At 37.3% G+C, this 14,471-nt stretch overlaps 1 protein-coding gene across 5 annotated transcripts in view; it reads left to right on the top strand.

Annotated features, from left to right (window-relative positions):
- Positions 1-14,471, top strand: part of taok3a (TAO kinase 3a) — a 68,624-nt gene that overhangs the window by 24,645 nt on the left and 29,508 nt on the right. For 3 of the 5 annotated variants that reach the window (XM_085295298.1, XM_085295299.1, XM_085295300.1), the window contains exons 2-3: positions 3,183-3,296; positions 12,521-12,760. In XM_085295298.1, coding sequence (XP_085151424.1) covers positions 12,629-12,760 — 132 coding nt within the window. In that variant the 5' untranslated portion in view covers positions 3,183-3,296; positions 12,521-12,628. Of the gene's footprint in view, positions 1-3,182; positions 3,297-3,959; positions 4,012-12,520; positions 12,761-14,471 lie in introns of all 5 variants that reach the window. The other 2 variants (XM_085295301.1, XM_085295302.1) reach the window with 2 other exon arrangements.

Here is a 14,471-nt window from a genome sequence, read left to right as displayed (position 1 = left end):
CTAAAAGGGGATTAAAGTTGGACAAAGTCCATGTTTGACACCCTGACATCTCACTTGATGAATTGTTTGGCCAATCTCCTTGAAAGCAGTTTTTCTTTTTTTGTTTTATTTTTTATTTTTTTCAACCAAAAATAAGAAATGCAATGTTAGGCGGTTGAAGCAGTTTTTGTTGGCCAAGTTGTGTCTTGGAAATTGACAACATGTGACTCAAGATTTCTGATTCATATCACAGTGTGTCATAACAGGAGGAACAGAAAGTAAGAGATGGATTTCAGGATTTTGATTTCTAGGCAATACACTAATGAAGTTTATGAAAGAATGTTAACATAGAATGTCAGAGATGCTGTTATGCATGTTTTCCAGAGCATACGTTACCTTAATTCTTCTGAACTTGGAATAAGAAGTAATTTGATTAGTATTTCACTCATTTATGTTTGTACAGGTGAGCATGGACTAGTTAAGAGCCTTAAAATCAGAAACTTTTCACATGGGCTGTCACACTCTTTAACTTATCTTCTACAAACCCACAATATCCCTAACCCTTTTTTTTTTTTTTTAAACTTTACTGTTTAAGTGATTACCACATGCTCTGTGCCTTAGTCTCAGCCATTTTTCTGTTTGTTTGTTTTTTTTTTCCTTTGTTAAAGCACATTTCATCATTTCATGCTGCAGCTGGCCCGCTAACCTTTATAACCTTCTCTTTTCCTCCAACACCACGACTCACATGTATGCACATCCACTGAATGCTCTGAAACATTTGGTTAGCATTGCAGCAGTATGCTTCTCAGCCACCAGGCCAGGAGACATTCCAGTTTAACTTTCATTTTTTTAAATTTAATATGACCTCTTTTCTGTTTCATTCACATAAAATGTGTAAAGGACCAGTATTTACAAAATTGCCTTAAGACTCGATTATGTTCGCTTGTGACAACAGGGTTTATCTATTGTAACTCATTCTGCTGATTTATTCTTCATTTTTGTACTGTACATAAAATATTCATGTTTTTTTTTTTTTATTCAAATGAAGTATCTTTACAGTCTGCATGCATTTTCTGTGTTTATACCTCTAACCCTTAATCCATTAACTAATTGCTCAGTTAACAGATAATTAATCAGCAATCCAATTTGATAAAAGATTGTTTCAATGAAATTATTACAATTTGTACAGCCATGTCACATAATTAACTGAACAAGATTTTGACTCATTTCAAAGTAGTGTATTTTAAAAGCCCTTATATAGCTCACACAGTACAGTACATCAGTATAAAATGTATTATTTTATTTCAAAGTGAAGACAATCGAAACCTCTTTAAAACACTCACAATGCTGCCTTTATGTTCTTATCAGTCCATCAAATAAAACTGACCTCGTCAAGAACTCGAAGACTCAAATAAAAGATGCAAATAAACCTGTACTGTTATACTTATTCCCACTACATAGACTGTACATATTTTTCTTTTCATTGTTGCTTGGTCATAAATGCCAGGCAGGGTGGAGTAAGCGAGGAGGAGGAGAAGTGCAGCCACAACTTTCCCAGAGGCTCATGCAAGCGTCAGTTGTGTTATAAATCATTCAGGGACACTCAGAAGGGGCACAATACATTTTTATCTCTCTTCTCTCATCTCTGAATCCCCTCTCCCTGTTTTATTATTGAATGTGGTTCCTTTGAGCGTCCAATCTGCCACTCGGCACCATCAAAAAGAGAAAGGAGGAAGTAGTGGGGGTTAACCAATAAGACACAGAGAGAGAGAGAGAGAGAAGGGTAAAAATGGCTGTAATGTGGGAGGCAGAGGAGATGAGGAAAGGACTCATTCCAGTTTGATTAGACACAGGAATTCGGTTGCTCAAACAAAAAGGTCACAGTGTCATTTGTGTCCTAAATAACAGATCTACTGTAAATCTTGATTGTCCGAGACAACAATTGATTTTTATTGTGTGCCCGTCTCAAAACGATTATGTAGTTGTGGGTGAGGTTGGATTCACTGGTAGTTGATGCTGTTCCACCTGCTTGTCAGAACGAAATAAAGCCCAGTAGCTGACAGCGCTCTGCTGTCAGAACAACTCTCTCAGATTTGATGTGTATGTGTGAATCGACTATATGTGTAATACTGTGTGTGTACGTGGATGAAAACAAAATATTATGCTTGCTTGTGGGTGTGCTTGCAAAAGCTTGTGTCCATAAGCACTGTATGTAGTGTCCTTGAACTCATGTATTTGAAAGAAGATGCATTTGTCTGCAAAATAGGAAGCACTTCTTCATCTAAAATGCTCGGATATCTAGCCTGAGATGTTGTCAGCTGACTGTAGTCTGGCATAGACCTCGAGCTCCCTGTGAAAATGGCCAAGTGGGTGTAGAAAATCACTCAACACGAACATGGTTTTTGTATCTGTCGTTCTGCATAAAGGTAGACTGTGGATCCATGAAGATGGTGCCTGTATTTTTACTGCTGCACTGAATAAAGTTATACCAATGAGCATTTTAAGGCAAAAAACATCTCAAGCCCGCCTTTTTGAGAAAATGTACACAGATTACATTTCCGCTAAATTTTCTGTTTTTGTTATGGAAATTACATTGCCATCTTTCCCGAAACTGAGAACATAATAAGTATCTATCACTACAAAGATTTTCATTGGCTGTTGAGTCATTTCACCATCTGCTGTTATCAGATGTGTCATGCTATTTGTTTCAGTTCCAGAGTCCACCTATGGCATGGTTACAGTTATAATTTAGTGTATCTCATATATATGCTGTTGACCTGATGAATCAATCAATCGAAATTAAATTTTTACATGACACTTTTGATTATTTACACTCAGTGATGATTTAGTGACCTTTGTTACCGTACACTCTGTGAGCACTACACCTATGGCTGTAAAGAATTCCTTATGGTTCTTACTGGTAAATATTACTTTCCTCCTTTCTTGTTTTATGAGCCAATGAACAACCCTTTGGTACTCTAGAGTAAGGAAGATGATATAAAATGTAGTTCAGATGCTTGTTGAGACTGTAAAATGTTGTGAAATGGGGAAAAAATACTAAATGGTTGACAAAGTAGGCACTTTCAGAGTGAAGCTAATGATACGAGATCAAATTGATAATCATAGTGTCTAAAATATCCCACCCAAAATTTTATTTGTTTGTTTTTGCCTCTTTTTTTTTTTTCTTTTTTTTTAAACCCCAGGAGCAGTATTCCACCAGTCATGAGGGCATCTGAAAAAATGCAACACTGGATTTAAACCGAGAAGAGAGAGGGAAGACAGGCTAGTCCTACATACCCCTCAACACATTTCTACAGGTAGGTTATGTATTTGACTCTCTGAGGCTGTTTGATGTATTGTTTTTGCATATTATGACAATCTGTCTATGAGCAGTTTTTTATTTTTTGTTTTATTTTATTTTTAATACAATGAATTCATTTGTGTGTCAGAAATCCCCTTCATGTTACAGTTAAGACAGATGACACAGGGATCAGCCAAATGCAAACTGGGTCAATATTGAAAGCTTCTGCCCTGCTGGCTCTCTGATGTACTTAACAGCCAATCACCTCTCTTTCACACTGATTTGCAAGAATTTTTCCTCAGGTTGTGACATGAAAAAAACTTTCTTGCCTGGACCAGTTTTGAAGTTAACAGCAGTTTAAATTAAAATGAAAGTTCATGTTATGTCACAGCTACATCACTGTTCTTTTTTTCTATAGTCATGGTGATTGTGTTTTTGAAGTGACTCTGATTAAGTACTGCAGTTGAATTTGGTGGACAAGGGTTGCATTAAAAGGAACGTTTTTGTTTGGTTTACTTTGTTATACCACAGTTGTTTTCAGTTTTCCATAGAAAGTAATTTTGCTCGGGCACCACTAAGCTGTAGCGATTGAAGAACTTGAGGTTTGTCTGTGGTTTGCAGTCTTTTATGAATTAGGCAAAAATGTAAATCCTTCTGCCAACTTGTCATCTTTACACAGAGAGCCCACAGCCATCATTGGAATCGGTGAAAAGGAAAGCGCGCGTGTGTGAGTGAGTGTACATTCTGTTCCGTAGGCAAAACTTGCTGCTGAGTCACACCCTGATTGGGGAGGAAAAAAGCTTGTGGGGATTGGGTGTGGTAGAGAGGAATGATTTTGGTTACAGAACGCCTCTCTAGGCAAGGATAAAGACTTATTTGAAATGTCTCGACTTCCCCTCACTGTCAGTCTTGTGAGCTCAAGGGCAAAGAATCTGTTAAGTTCACACTTTAGAGAGCTGCTTCACAATCAGGTCCATAAGACAGGTCACAAATACTGCTTAAAAATGTAACTGGCAAGGTGTCGAGGATGAAACGGAGTGAACTTTTGACTTTAGCTGCAAATGTTTCATGTCTTCACTTTCTTCATAGGAAAACAGGGGCTCACATAGCCTGAAGTGATTCTGCCACCTGATTAAATGTTAATGCCCTTAGCAGCTTTGTGTCATGGCTTCATATGAGAATGGAAATCTATCTGTCAAAGAAATGAAAGGGTTTTTTGTGTTTATTTTATATAATATGCCTAACTCTTCATGCTTCCTGCATACGTCCTCGTGAGTGTGGCTACCATTTGAAAGAAGATGAATTAACTGTGAACAGAGACAGACTGCAACAATAATTTAGGCCTCGAATTTCACTCCATTCCAGGCCACTCTGTTCACCAAACCAACAGACTGCTAATCTTGCATGATAACCCCATGTGTCAGAATATTAGATTCTGTTTGACTGAATATCATGCCCATAATAAATTTAATTTGATGGGTTATTTGTAGTACACAGATAAGAGCTACAAACTGCAAAATCTGTCCTTAAAAACAAACAAAAAAATAACCCTTGAGCTTAAACTGAAAGCTCCAATAATCAAATCAAATCAAATCACTTTTATTGTCACTTTTATTGTCACATCACATGTGCAGGTACATTGGTACAGTACACGTGAGTGAAATTTTTGTGTGCGAGCTTCACAAGCAACAGAGTTGTGCAAAATACAATAATGTAAACAAGCAAAATACAAGAATGGCTACATCTGAAACTAATAAATATATGTACAATATATAATAGTATATGCATTTCTGGATGTGTATACTAAATATTTTTCTACGTGTGTGTGTGTGTGTGTGTGTGTGTGTGTGTGTGTGTACACATATTTTACAAATTAAATAGAGTAAACAATAAATAAAATATATAAAAATATACAGAGTTGAGACATGTGCAAAATACTGATATACCTGTTTTTGACAGTCCTGACACCTATTTCTTCAAATACATTATCTATCCTTTTTATTATTGCTCTCTCCACCAATCCTTTATTATGTAATGGTGGGTGATTTGTCTAATATTATGCATATAGAAGCAGGTAGACTTTGCTTCCTTTGATGAGAGAAGGGTGCAGGTTGCATGTGTGCATCTTTGTGGAGTCTACAAAATTGCAGAAAGATAATGCTCTTAATAGTTGATGGTGGCAGTTTGCTTGATGCTTGCATTTGGAGTTTTATCTACTTGTTCCTGATTTTAATATCATTGCTCAACCTCAGGACAGGTCAAAATGACCCTCAGGCTTGTGCTTCAGTGGGGACTCCACCACTGCCTGTGAGTGCTTTAGAGTCATCAGTTCACTACATCTGCCTGAACTCAGTGGCCAGGCAGCAGTCTGGAGAATTACCATTCAAATTAAGCTATTATACTATTGAGGTTGTGCCAAATATATGTAGTCTATCCTTAATAAATGGCCATTTGTGTTGATTCAGAACATACACTTCACAGACTTTCCACAATAAGAAAGAGTGTTATCACATCTGTAGCTTTAATTTGGCTTGTTGTCATCACTATACAACCTTGGATTGTGCATTTAAGTAGGCTTTTATATTATTCATACAATAACAAGGTTGACCCATTTTATGCCATGCAGAGGCATAACACACACACATACATGCACATGTCACACACACAAATGCCGTATCCTCCAAGGACCTTCTCCTACTCCAGTGAGATGTGAGGCTCTATCTGCGCACACTACTACACTAATACACACTACTAAGGCTCTAAGCCCGCTTTCTATAATGTCATGATAGGAGTTGAGAGAACTGGATTATTACGTAATTCTTATTCTTGCACTCTCACACACATACCCACCATAGGACTAGCCTCAGTGTACAGTTTGGTGGATTTTCTGCTTCTTTTTTTTTTCCCCGTTTCTGATTAGAGCTGGTGATTTGAATCCCAGTAAGAATTCCCACAGTCTGTCTAATTCCTGTTCCTGTCTAAAGCTGGGAGGAGGGCCAGTAAGCTGCTAAACCCCCCTGGCTATACAGAAACATATGGGCAATTGTGTGCTCTCATTGATGTATTGGTGCAGATACATGCTTGTGTACAGTACCCTGTTTATCCATGTGTAAACATAAACATACATACATTAGTGCATACCTGCATTTGTGACGTAAATGTACACAAACAACCTCAGAAGCATGTACTTCATTTGTGCACACATGACTTTAGATAGACGTGAACCTACTGTAAATGACTGCATGCGAAGAAAATGTTCTTCTTTCTCCAAGCTTGTCTTTTTCAGGCAATTATTGATACTGTCATTTATTGATTATTATTGATACGGTCTTAGAAACCTTTTTAATAACTCCTGTACAATACAGTGGGTTTCAGAATTAGTTTACTCACCTTTTGCACAGAAGACACTCAATATTTCTGTGAAGCTGTCGTCTGTTTTCATTTATCAATAATATCAATTATACAAAATAGGGCTGCTCGATTATGGCAAAAATGATAATCACGATTATTTTCACTGAAATTGAGATCGCGATTATTTGACGATATTTATTTAACCCTTTAAGACCTACTATAGAACCAAGTCCGCCAGAGCTTATATTATTTTTTTACATGTTGTAGTGCCATTTGTGGGAGCATTTCAAGTTGCTAAATAACTGTTATAGCCCATATTTTAATAATATGTATGCATTAAGTCCATAGTAACTACATTAATTGCAAAAAAGTGCAATAAACTACAAAAAAATTGAAAATCGTTTTTGTTTTGTTTTTTTACATATATTTCTACTTGGAGAAATTTAAGAGGTTTATCCTTCAAAACTTTAAATACAAAAAAGTTGCAAAAAATAGTTTACAACAACAGGAAATTTATTTTGAGTGTCTTCATAGTTTTATTTTGGAGATACACCAATTTTTATATACTGCAGGAAAAACAAAAAAACAATCCTATGATGCAAATTTGCAAAGAAAACAGCAGGTGCATCAAAATAAACTATTTCCAGCTGTGCAATTCGAGTTCTAAGCATCCCAGAAACTATTCAGAAAAGTCAAACATGACCAGTAGAGGTTTTTAAGGTCTACAAGTAAAAAACTACATTTCCGCGAAAATGACGTCACTTCCGGTTTCGGCCAGGAAATGGCGGACATGAGACAGTTTGCGCTGATATCTGTTTCACTGTGGGAAGTGTTATGAACAGCTGATCGGATCGGCAAAGCGTGTTTCTGGAATATTATGTTTTTGTTCCTGCAAGCGCTTTTTATGCAATTTTTGCAAAGCTATATGTGGAAGGAAACCGTGACCGAGGACAAGCTGATGGCATAAGTTGTAAGTACAACTCCTCCGGTTTCATATGCAAAACAAATTATTGCGCTAGCTTACGTGGTTCAGATTCTACAGGGATTTAAAAGTAGTTACACAAAACGGAGTGTGCTGCTCTGACCGGATTTAAAGGGTTAACAATGACTTTAAAAAATAATATAAAATAGTGTGCAACACCACTGAAGTTTTTTTTTTAAACTCTCTTTTCAACCAATGGCAGTCACTCTCCTCTCCAAATAACTTCTGCTTAGCTTTCCGAGCTTCCCTCGGGTCCTCTTAATCAGGGGTCTCCAACCTTTTTTGCGCCACGGACCGGTTTATGCCCGACAATATTTTCACAGACCGGTGTTGTGCCAAAAAGTGATTGTCTGCCAAAAACTGATTTCCAGTGTTTCTGTGTATTTTTTATGTGTAATATCTTTACATATGTTCGTAAATAGACTTCAGTGAACAGGGGATACAAAGGGGTTACATAAAGAATTAAAAAATTATCTGTTTTTTAAGTATCTTTACAACTTGTACTTACATTATAACCAATCCGGTCCTTTATCCCCACTTAAAATATTTTTACAGAACTATTGTAATATTTGCTGCCGTTTCTGCTGTCCTGTTGGGCAACTTACTCTTACAAAATACATTTTTAATGTTAATGAGATTTTTTTTTACTGCATAAATAAAGGTTATATAAAAGTCGCTGCCAAAAACTGATTGGGGCTTGTATCTTGTTACACGAATGTTGTTTGTGGCTCAAGATGACTTTATGTCATCCATAAGGGGTGCATTTGACATATGTTTAACATATTATAGCCCAACAAGTTACTTATAGCACTTTAAATATGAGCAATCGCTTTTTGGCAAATACCGGAAATCAGTTTTTGGCAGACAATCACTTTTTGCCACAACACCGGCCTTTAAGGTGTCGCGGATAAATGAGGGAGGGGCTAATAATCGGCTCAGTTATTTTTAATGATCGTTGAAAGCCCAGATCGTAATCGTGATTAAAATTCGATTAATTGAGCAGCCCTAATACAAAACAATTCTGTTTCCTCTTTTCTCTCTTATCTGTCTATGTGGTAGCCCAGTTAATTCTTATGCCCTTGCACAGTCTATTATTCAGGTATTGTTTAAAAGAATATAATCATTTAAAAAAAAAATGAATACAAATCCTGTATTGAAAACCTTTCTAAATGTTCAATTTGAACAGTATTGGTATGATTGGCTTTCTGAACCATTTTATGATATATAGCTTATTTACATTGCGGTGTCCCATTTAAATACTTGCAGTGCCGCAGATGGTATAGAGCCATATCTGTCAGCTTGAGTGGTCCTTAAGAACACGTTGGCACATCAATTAGTGATAGCAATGCTAAGAGGGGGCCTAAGGGTATTATGGATATGCTTTGTTATGCATGTATGGTAAATGGTAAATGGCCTGTATTTATATAGCGCTTTACTAGTCCCTAAGGACCCCAAAGCGCTTTACATATCCAGTCATCCACCCATTCACACACACATTCACACACTGTATGTTTCTTGTATATGCCTAATGTTATGTTATATATGTCCCATAAATATTTTTTGATTGTGTTTACTGACATTAGAATAAATGTGTTGTTGGTGTAGTGTATCAAGATACAAGCACTGTTGTTGCTTTAAACTTTTTTTTTTTTTTTTTTAACAAATATGTGCACTAGAAAGATAATACATTACATTTGTAAATATCATGACAGGATTTTTTACTGGTAATACCTGATAAAAGCTTGTCAATGTTAACCCCTACCTGGAAACGGTATGTTTTGAATTTTTTGGGACCAAACACTGCCAATTCATGTATGAACTCACTATCAAGAATTTTAGTGGAAAATCCTTCTAATTACTCTTCAAAACATATTAAATTCTCCAGTGAAGCTGTGTTTGTGTAAGTACTAGTCAGATTAGCATAAATCACATAATCTCTTTTGCACATAATTTGTATTTATGATGTATAGTTTATTGTATATAGCAAATCCGGTAGCCTAATTACCCACCTGCACCTCACACACATCCCATTTACACACTAGGTGTACATTATTTCTGCACATGCAAAAAGATTCACACCTACGCATATGTATAGTGTCATTATTTGAAAATGTGGCTCTGAGTATGTTGTAAAAAATTTACACACACAAGCATTTAATCTGTCTAAGCCATTTGCCTAAGCAGCTCTCTCAGAACAATGCCATTCATAGATCCTTAACACACACACACACACACACACACACACACACACACACACACACACACACACACACAGAGCAAACTGTCCAAACACTGGGCTTTGCTGGGCTAGTAACAGGTTTACGAAGCCCCCTGAGTTACAACCTGTTGTTGCCACATTGCATCACTTCACACATTTCGGGAGACTGGAGGAGGAAGAATGGAAAAGAACGAGAGAAGGTGTTCAGTCTCTGGAGTGATCACATGAATTAGGTGTTCATTTGCTTCATTTTTGTCTCTTGGAAACAGTCAGGAGATTGTTCTATCTTTGTGGCTTAGATCAGCTTTCAGAGTTTGGGTAAAGCCCACTTACTCTGTTGGACTTTTTTTTTCTCCCCCCTCTCATTTTTGTTACCCTGTACAAACTAATGAATGCATCATAGTGAGGGTATGTACATGTATATCTGTACTTATGTGCACTATATGCTGTGGGTGTGGGGAGAAAGGTGAGATGGAGGTTGTGTCAGGCTTTTTTTTTTTTTTTTTTTTTAAGTAGTTATGTTAGAGAGCTTAAGCAGGAGAGATGAGAGAAAGACGGGGCTGATGCAACCAGGAGACACACAGACAAATGTTTCAGAGTCACTAACACAGACATGGACACACACAGGTTCATATTGTAGGTGCACTTAGGAAAAAGCAAATTAAATACTTACTGCTGTATATGTGTGTTTATGTAAGAATAAACATTGCACACACATGCATCCAGATATAAGGCGATGTATGCACGTTTCTTAAACTGATTTATATTCTTTTATTGCACTTTTATGTTGGAATAAATATAAAATACACATTAATAAAATAGTACTAATGTTTAATTTACAACCCACATTATTGAAAAAGCTCATTGATTGGATATTTGATGAGATCACAAAGAGCTTCGAGCTGCACCAGTAACTGTGCGCAGTAGAAGTTTGTGTACAAACAGCTACACTGCTATATTGTACACACTTCATCAACTGTAAGATTTTTATTGTAGTCATGAAGAAGCCATATTAGGGTTTTATGTTTCTGAGAAAAAAACCCTCTATGACCAATAGATGCCTTAAACTAATTTGTAAACCTGCTTGTATGATCTCTCACCTTATACAGGCTGATAAACTGGAACCATGGCCGTTGTTTATGTGTAAATCTGTGGCTACTTACAAGAATGTTGTGGAGCATTCTTCAAGAGAAGCCAGGGCTAAATGCCATGAAATTGATTTTAGTCAGGCTACAGCACAACTGATTTACGCAAAGCTGAGATGTTACGGCAGCTTTTTAAATGGCAGCAGGCTGTCACAGTGCTCCAGGAGACCTTTCTGTATGCAGAAGTTCATAAGAAGCAGCATGTGTGTCATTGTGGTTTTCTTCATCATTATTTCTAACATTCACTGAAATAGACTGTGGGCAGTGTCACTGTATATTTTGATTTATATTTAGATTTTGGAATATGAAGCACAGCAACAAGTCTTTTTGCTGCAAACCACTCACTTTACTTACTTTGATATTTCAAAAGTCTTTAAAACTTACTTATGTCCAAGCTCATATCCTTTACATTGAATTGGGTAGTGTCATCAGCCCAGTATATCTGTGGAAAAACTTATCAAGAGTAGCACAAGAAGCTAACAGTAGCTTCCTGGTTACATCAAGTGGACAGTTTAAAGTACAATAAAAGCTGTTATTTAGCTTTTTGTGGCCATGTGTTGGAAAAAAAATCCATGTTTCTCAAACGAAATTCCAATAACCAAAACATACACGAAGCCTAGTGACACATATTTCTGTCCATATTCAAAACCCCAAGGCTGGAATCATTATGCGTCTGGTGCTATGGCACAGAGGGCTCAGGACTTTGCCTTTAAGACTGATATTTTTGGAGTGGGTGCAATGGCTTAGATCCCTTTAAGAGCAGAGGATTAGGATGATGCTGATGCTTCGTGTCTTGGCCTGGGTGCCTGTGTGTCTTGCTGCCTCTGCCTGTATGTCAGCTTTCTCTGTGTGGGGCTGGCCTTTGGAGCCAGATTTACTTGCTGCATCTGGCTGATGTGCACACAGATTTCATGGTAGAAAGAAAGAGAGAGGGAGAGAATGAGAGACACTGGTATCAGAGAGATGCTGTGCGCCTGCGTGCATGGGTGTGAATGTGTGTTGCATGTTCAACGAAGCTAACTGGAGCAGGGTGTCCAGGATGCATACACGCTTGATGGCCTGGCTGCAGCCTTGTGATACAAAACAGTCAGCATTAGTGTGTTTGTGTGTGTGCGCGGGCACTATGTCCATGTGTGGAAATGATGCATCAGTGACTCAACTTCTGCTGTCAAACATGTGCGTGTGACTGTGTATGCAAGTGTGACTGTGTGTGATGAGCAGCAGGACTAGGCGGCTATCGTCGTCATTATTAGCAAACATTTTTTTATTAATTTTTTTCCTGTCTTATCACCTATCAGCTGTCAATGAGAAGCACTAATGAAAATACTCAAAGAAGCCCTGCATATTGCACATGAAATAAGGATATTCTGTGAAGTGACATTAAATCAAACAGTGTCTGGATGTTCACAAGTATCAACAACCATCCTTGGGTATAAATGCATCTAATTTTAGCATATATGCTAGGAAACAAATGTGTTGTTATCCAGTGCACGGCAGTAAATATCAGCCTAATAGTCTATTCTCTTGACCTTTCTTTTTCCCAGGTCTAGCTGGCCAATGCCGGACCCGTCGTGGATATTTGGTGGTGGTAGTAGCAGAAGTAGCGTGTATGTGAGTGCGGTCCCTGGCGCCTAGCCCATGTCCAGCACATAATGCCGTCGTCCACACGGAAAGGAGTACCGAAGGACCCCGAGTTGGCTGACCTCTTCTTCAAAGATGACCCAGAGGACGTTTTCTGTGACCTGCATGAGATCGGCCATGGCAGCTTTGGGGCCGTCTACTTTGTAAGTATCAGTTCACAATTATGGTAACTCTGGCTTTCAAAGGCCTTGAAGTAAATTAGAAATTATTCTTTTTGAGATAGATTTAAAGCACTTAATTTGAGTTTTGCAGCTTTAGTGATACAGATCTGAAAGAACAGCAAAAGTGGTTGGATCATTTAAGAAGTTGCATAAACACTTCTAACATTATATATTGCAGTTTATCATTGTTATTAGCTAGTTACATACACACATACTTACACTTCCTGCTGAATAAAGGAATATGTATGCTGTAAATGTAGTGCACCACATTATGGCTCTTTGAAAGCAGTTAAGTGGAGACAGATCCTCTCTCAGCACTTTTTCTGTTTCTTATTAATCTCATCATCACTAATTACTCATCAAGCTTTGATATTAAAGCTGCATGGAGGAGGGAATGAAAAGCATCCTGTATTCTCCTTTTTCTCCTCCTTTCTCCCTTTTCCTCCAGATGCAGGACTAGGGGCGATAAGCCTCCTCCCTGCCTTGCAAGACAGCTGTTCTGTTGATATATAAATACAAAGTAGTAGTCAATGAAGGGGGAGGATTTTCTTGACTGCCAGGGCTTTACTATCCCATGTCATGTACACGTACACACGACCAGTACATCAGTAGTAGTCCTAGTACCCATGTCCGTCTGGCTGACAATCTCCAGTGTGTGTCTAAATCCTGCCCTGATGTCAATCCTGTGCTCACTGACACACTTGTACTACCCCTATTACAACAGTGCTTGCTGTCAGCAAGGGCAGTTTTTGTAAATGTTGTTAATAGCTTTATTTTTTCAGTGATTGAACTAAGGATACATTATAATTAAAAAAAAAAGAAAAGTTTTTATTGTGTTATACAAAATCGATACATACGATACTATCATCTAAAATGATATATAAAATCATTGTCAATGGCAACTCATGTTTACAGCTTTACAAAAACTACTACTACTTACTCCCTTATGTTTCATATATGCTAATTTATTATATCTTTTAAGAACAGTATTTATTTAAACATCACAATATTTTCTATTCAAAGCAGGTAAGGTTGTTTTTTTTATTGTTTTGTTTTTTTAACCCATTCTGATACACTCCAACCTGAAGACGGGTTAGTATGAATTTTTGCCTGAGAGATGAATCAGTACATCAGTGAATCAGTTGCTGTTATCTATTACTAGTGGCTAATCGGAGCTTCTCTCACCTGATTTTTAGAAAGTGGATACTCAAAGGACACCTTTTGTTTGTTTGTTTTCTATTTGAAGTTAGTCTGAATCTGTAAAAGTAATGACTATAGGAGAAAAAAAATACAGTAGTTACCACAGTAAATGTGCATTGTCAAATACATAAAATTCCCTAACTATAACTGTGACTGCTTTTGTACTTGTGTAAAGACAAACGAGTAACTCCCATTACAGAAGGAAACAAGGGGAAATTACCTCCTGAGAACACAGACCCAACACCAACAAGGGGTTCACACACACCCTGATAATGGTTGCTGAATTAAAGAGTTTGTAATTAGTAACACATTCCCTTCTAATGCAATTAGCAATACAATTAGCCTATTTAAATTTCTTAGTTTTGATTGATTTTTGTTTCCTCATATGTAATGCCATCTAGCTGTATCCTATAATAAGAGGAATGCATGCTCTTATGCATAAACTGACAGGCAATCATTGGGATTAAATTAATCTGAAAAAAAGTCAAACTCT

This window comes from Mchenga conophoros, linkage group LG12, assembly GCF_057382185.1.
Source record: "Mchenga conophoros isolate Kocher_MC1m ecotype Shallow Benthic linkage group LG12, M_conophoros_male_GT1.1, whole genome shotgun sequence".
Lineage (NCBI taxonomy): Eukaryota > Metazoa > Chordata > Actinopteri > Cichliformes > Cichlidae > Mchenga > Mchenga conophoros.
The sequence above is the reverse complement of the archived record's forward strand: the minus strand, read 5'-3'. Positions and strand labels throughout refer to the sequence as shown.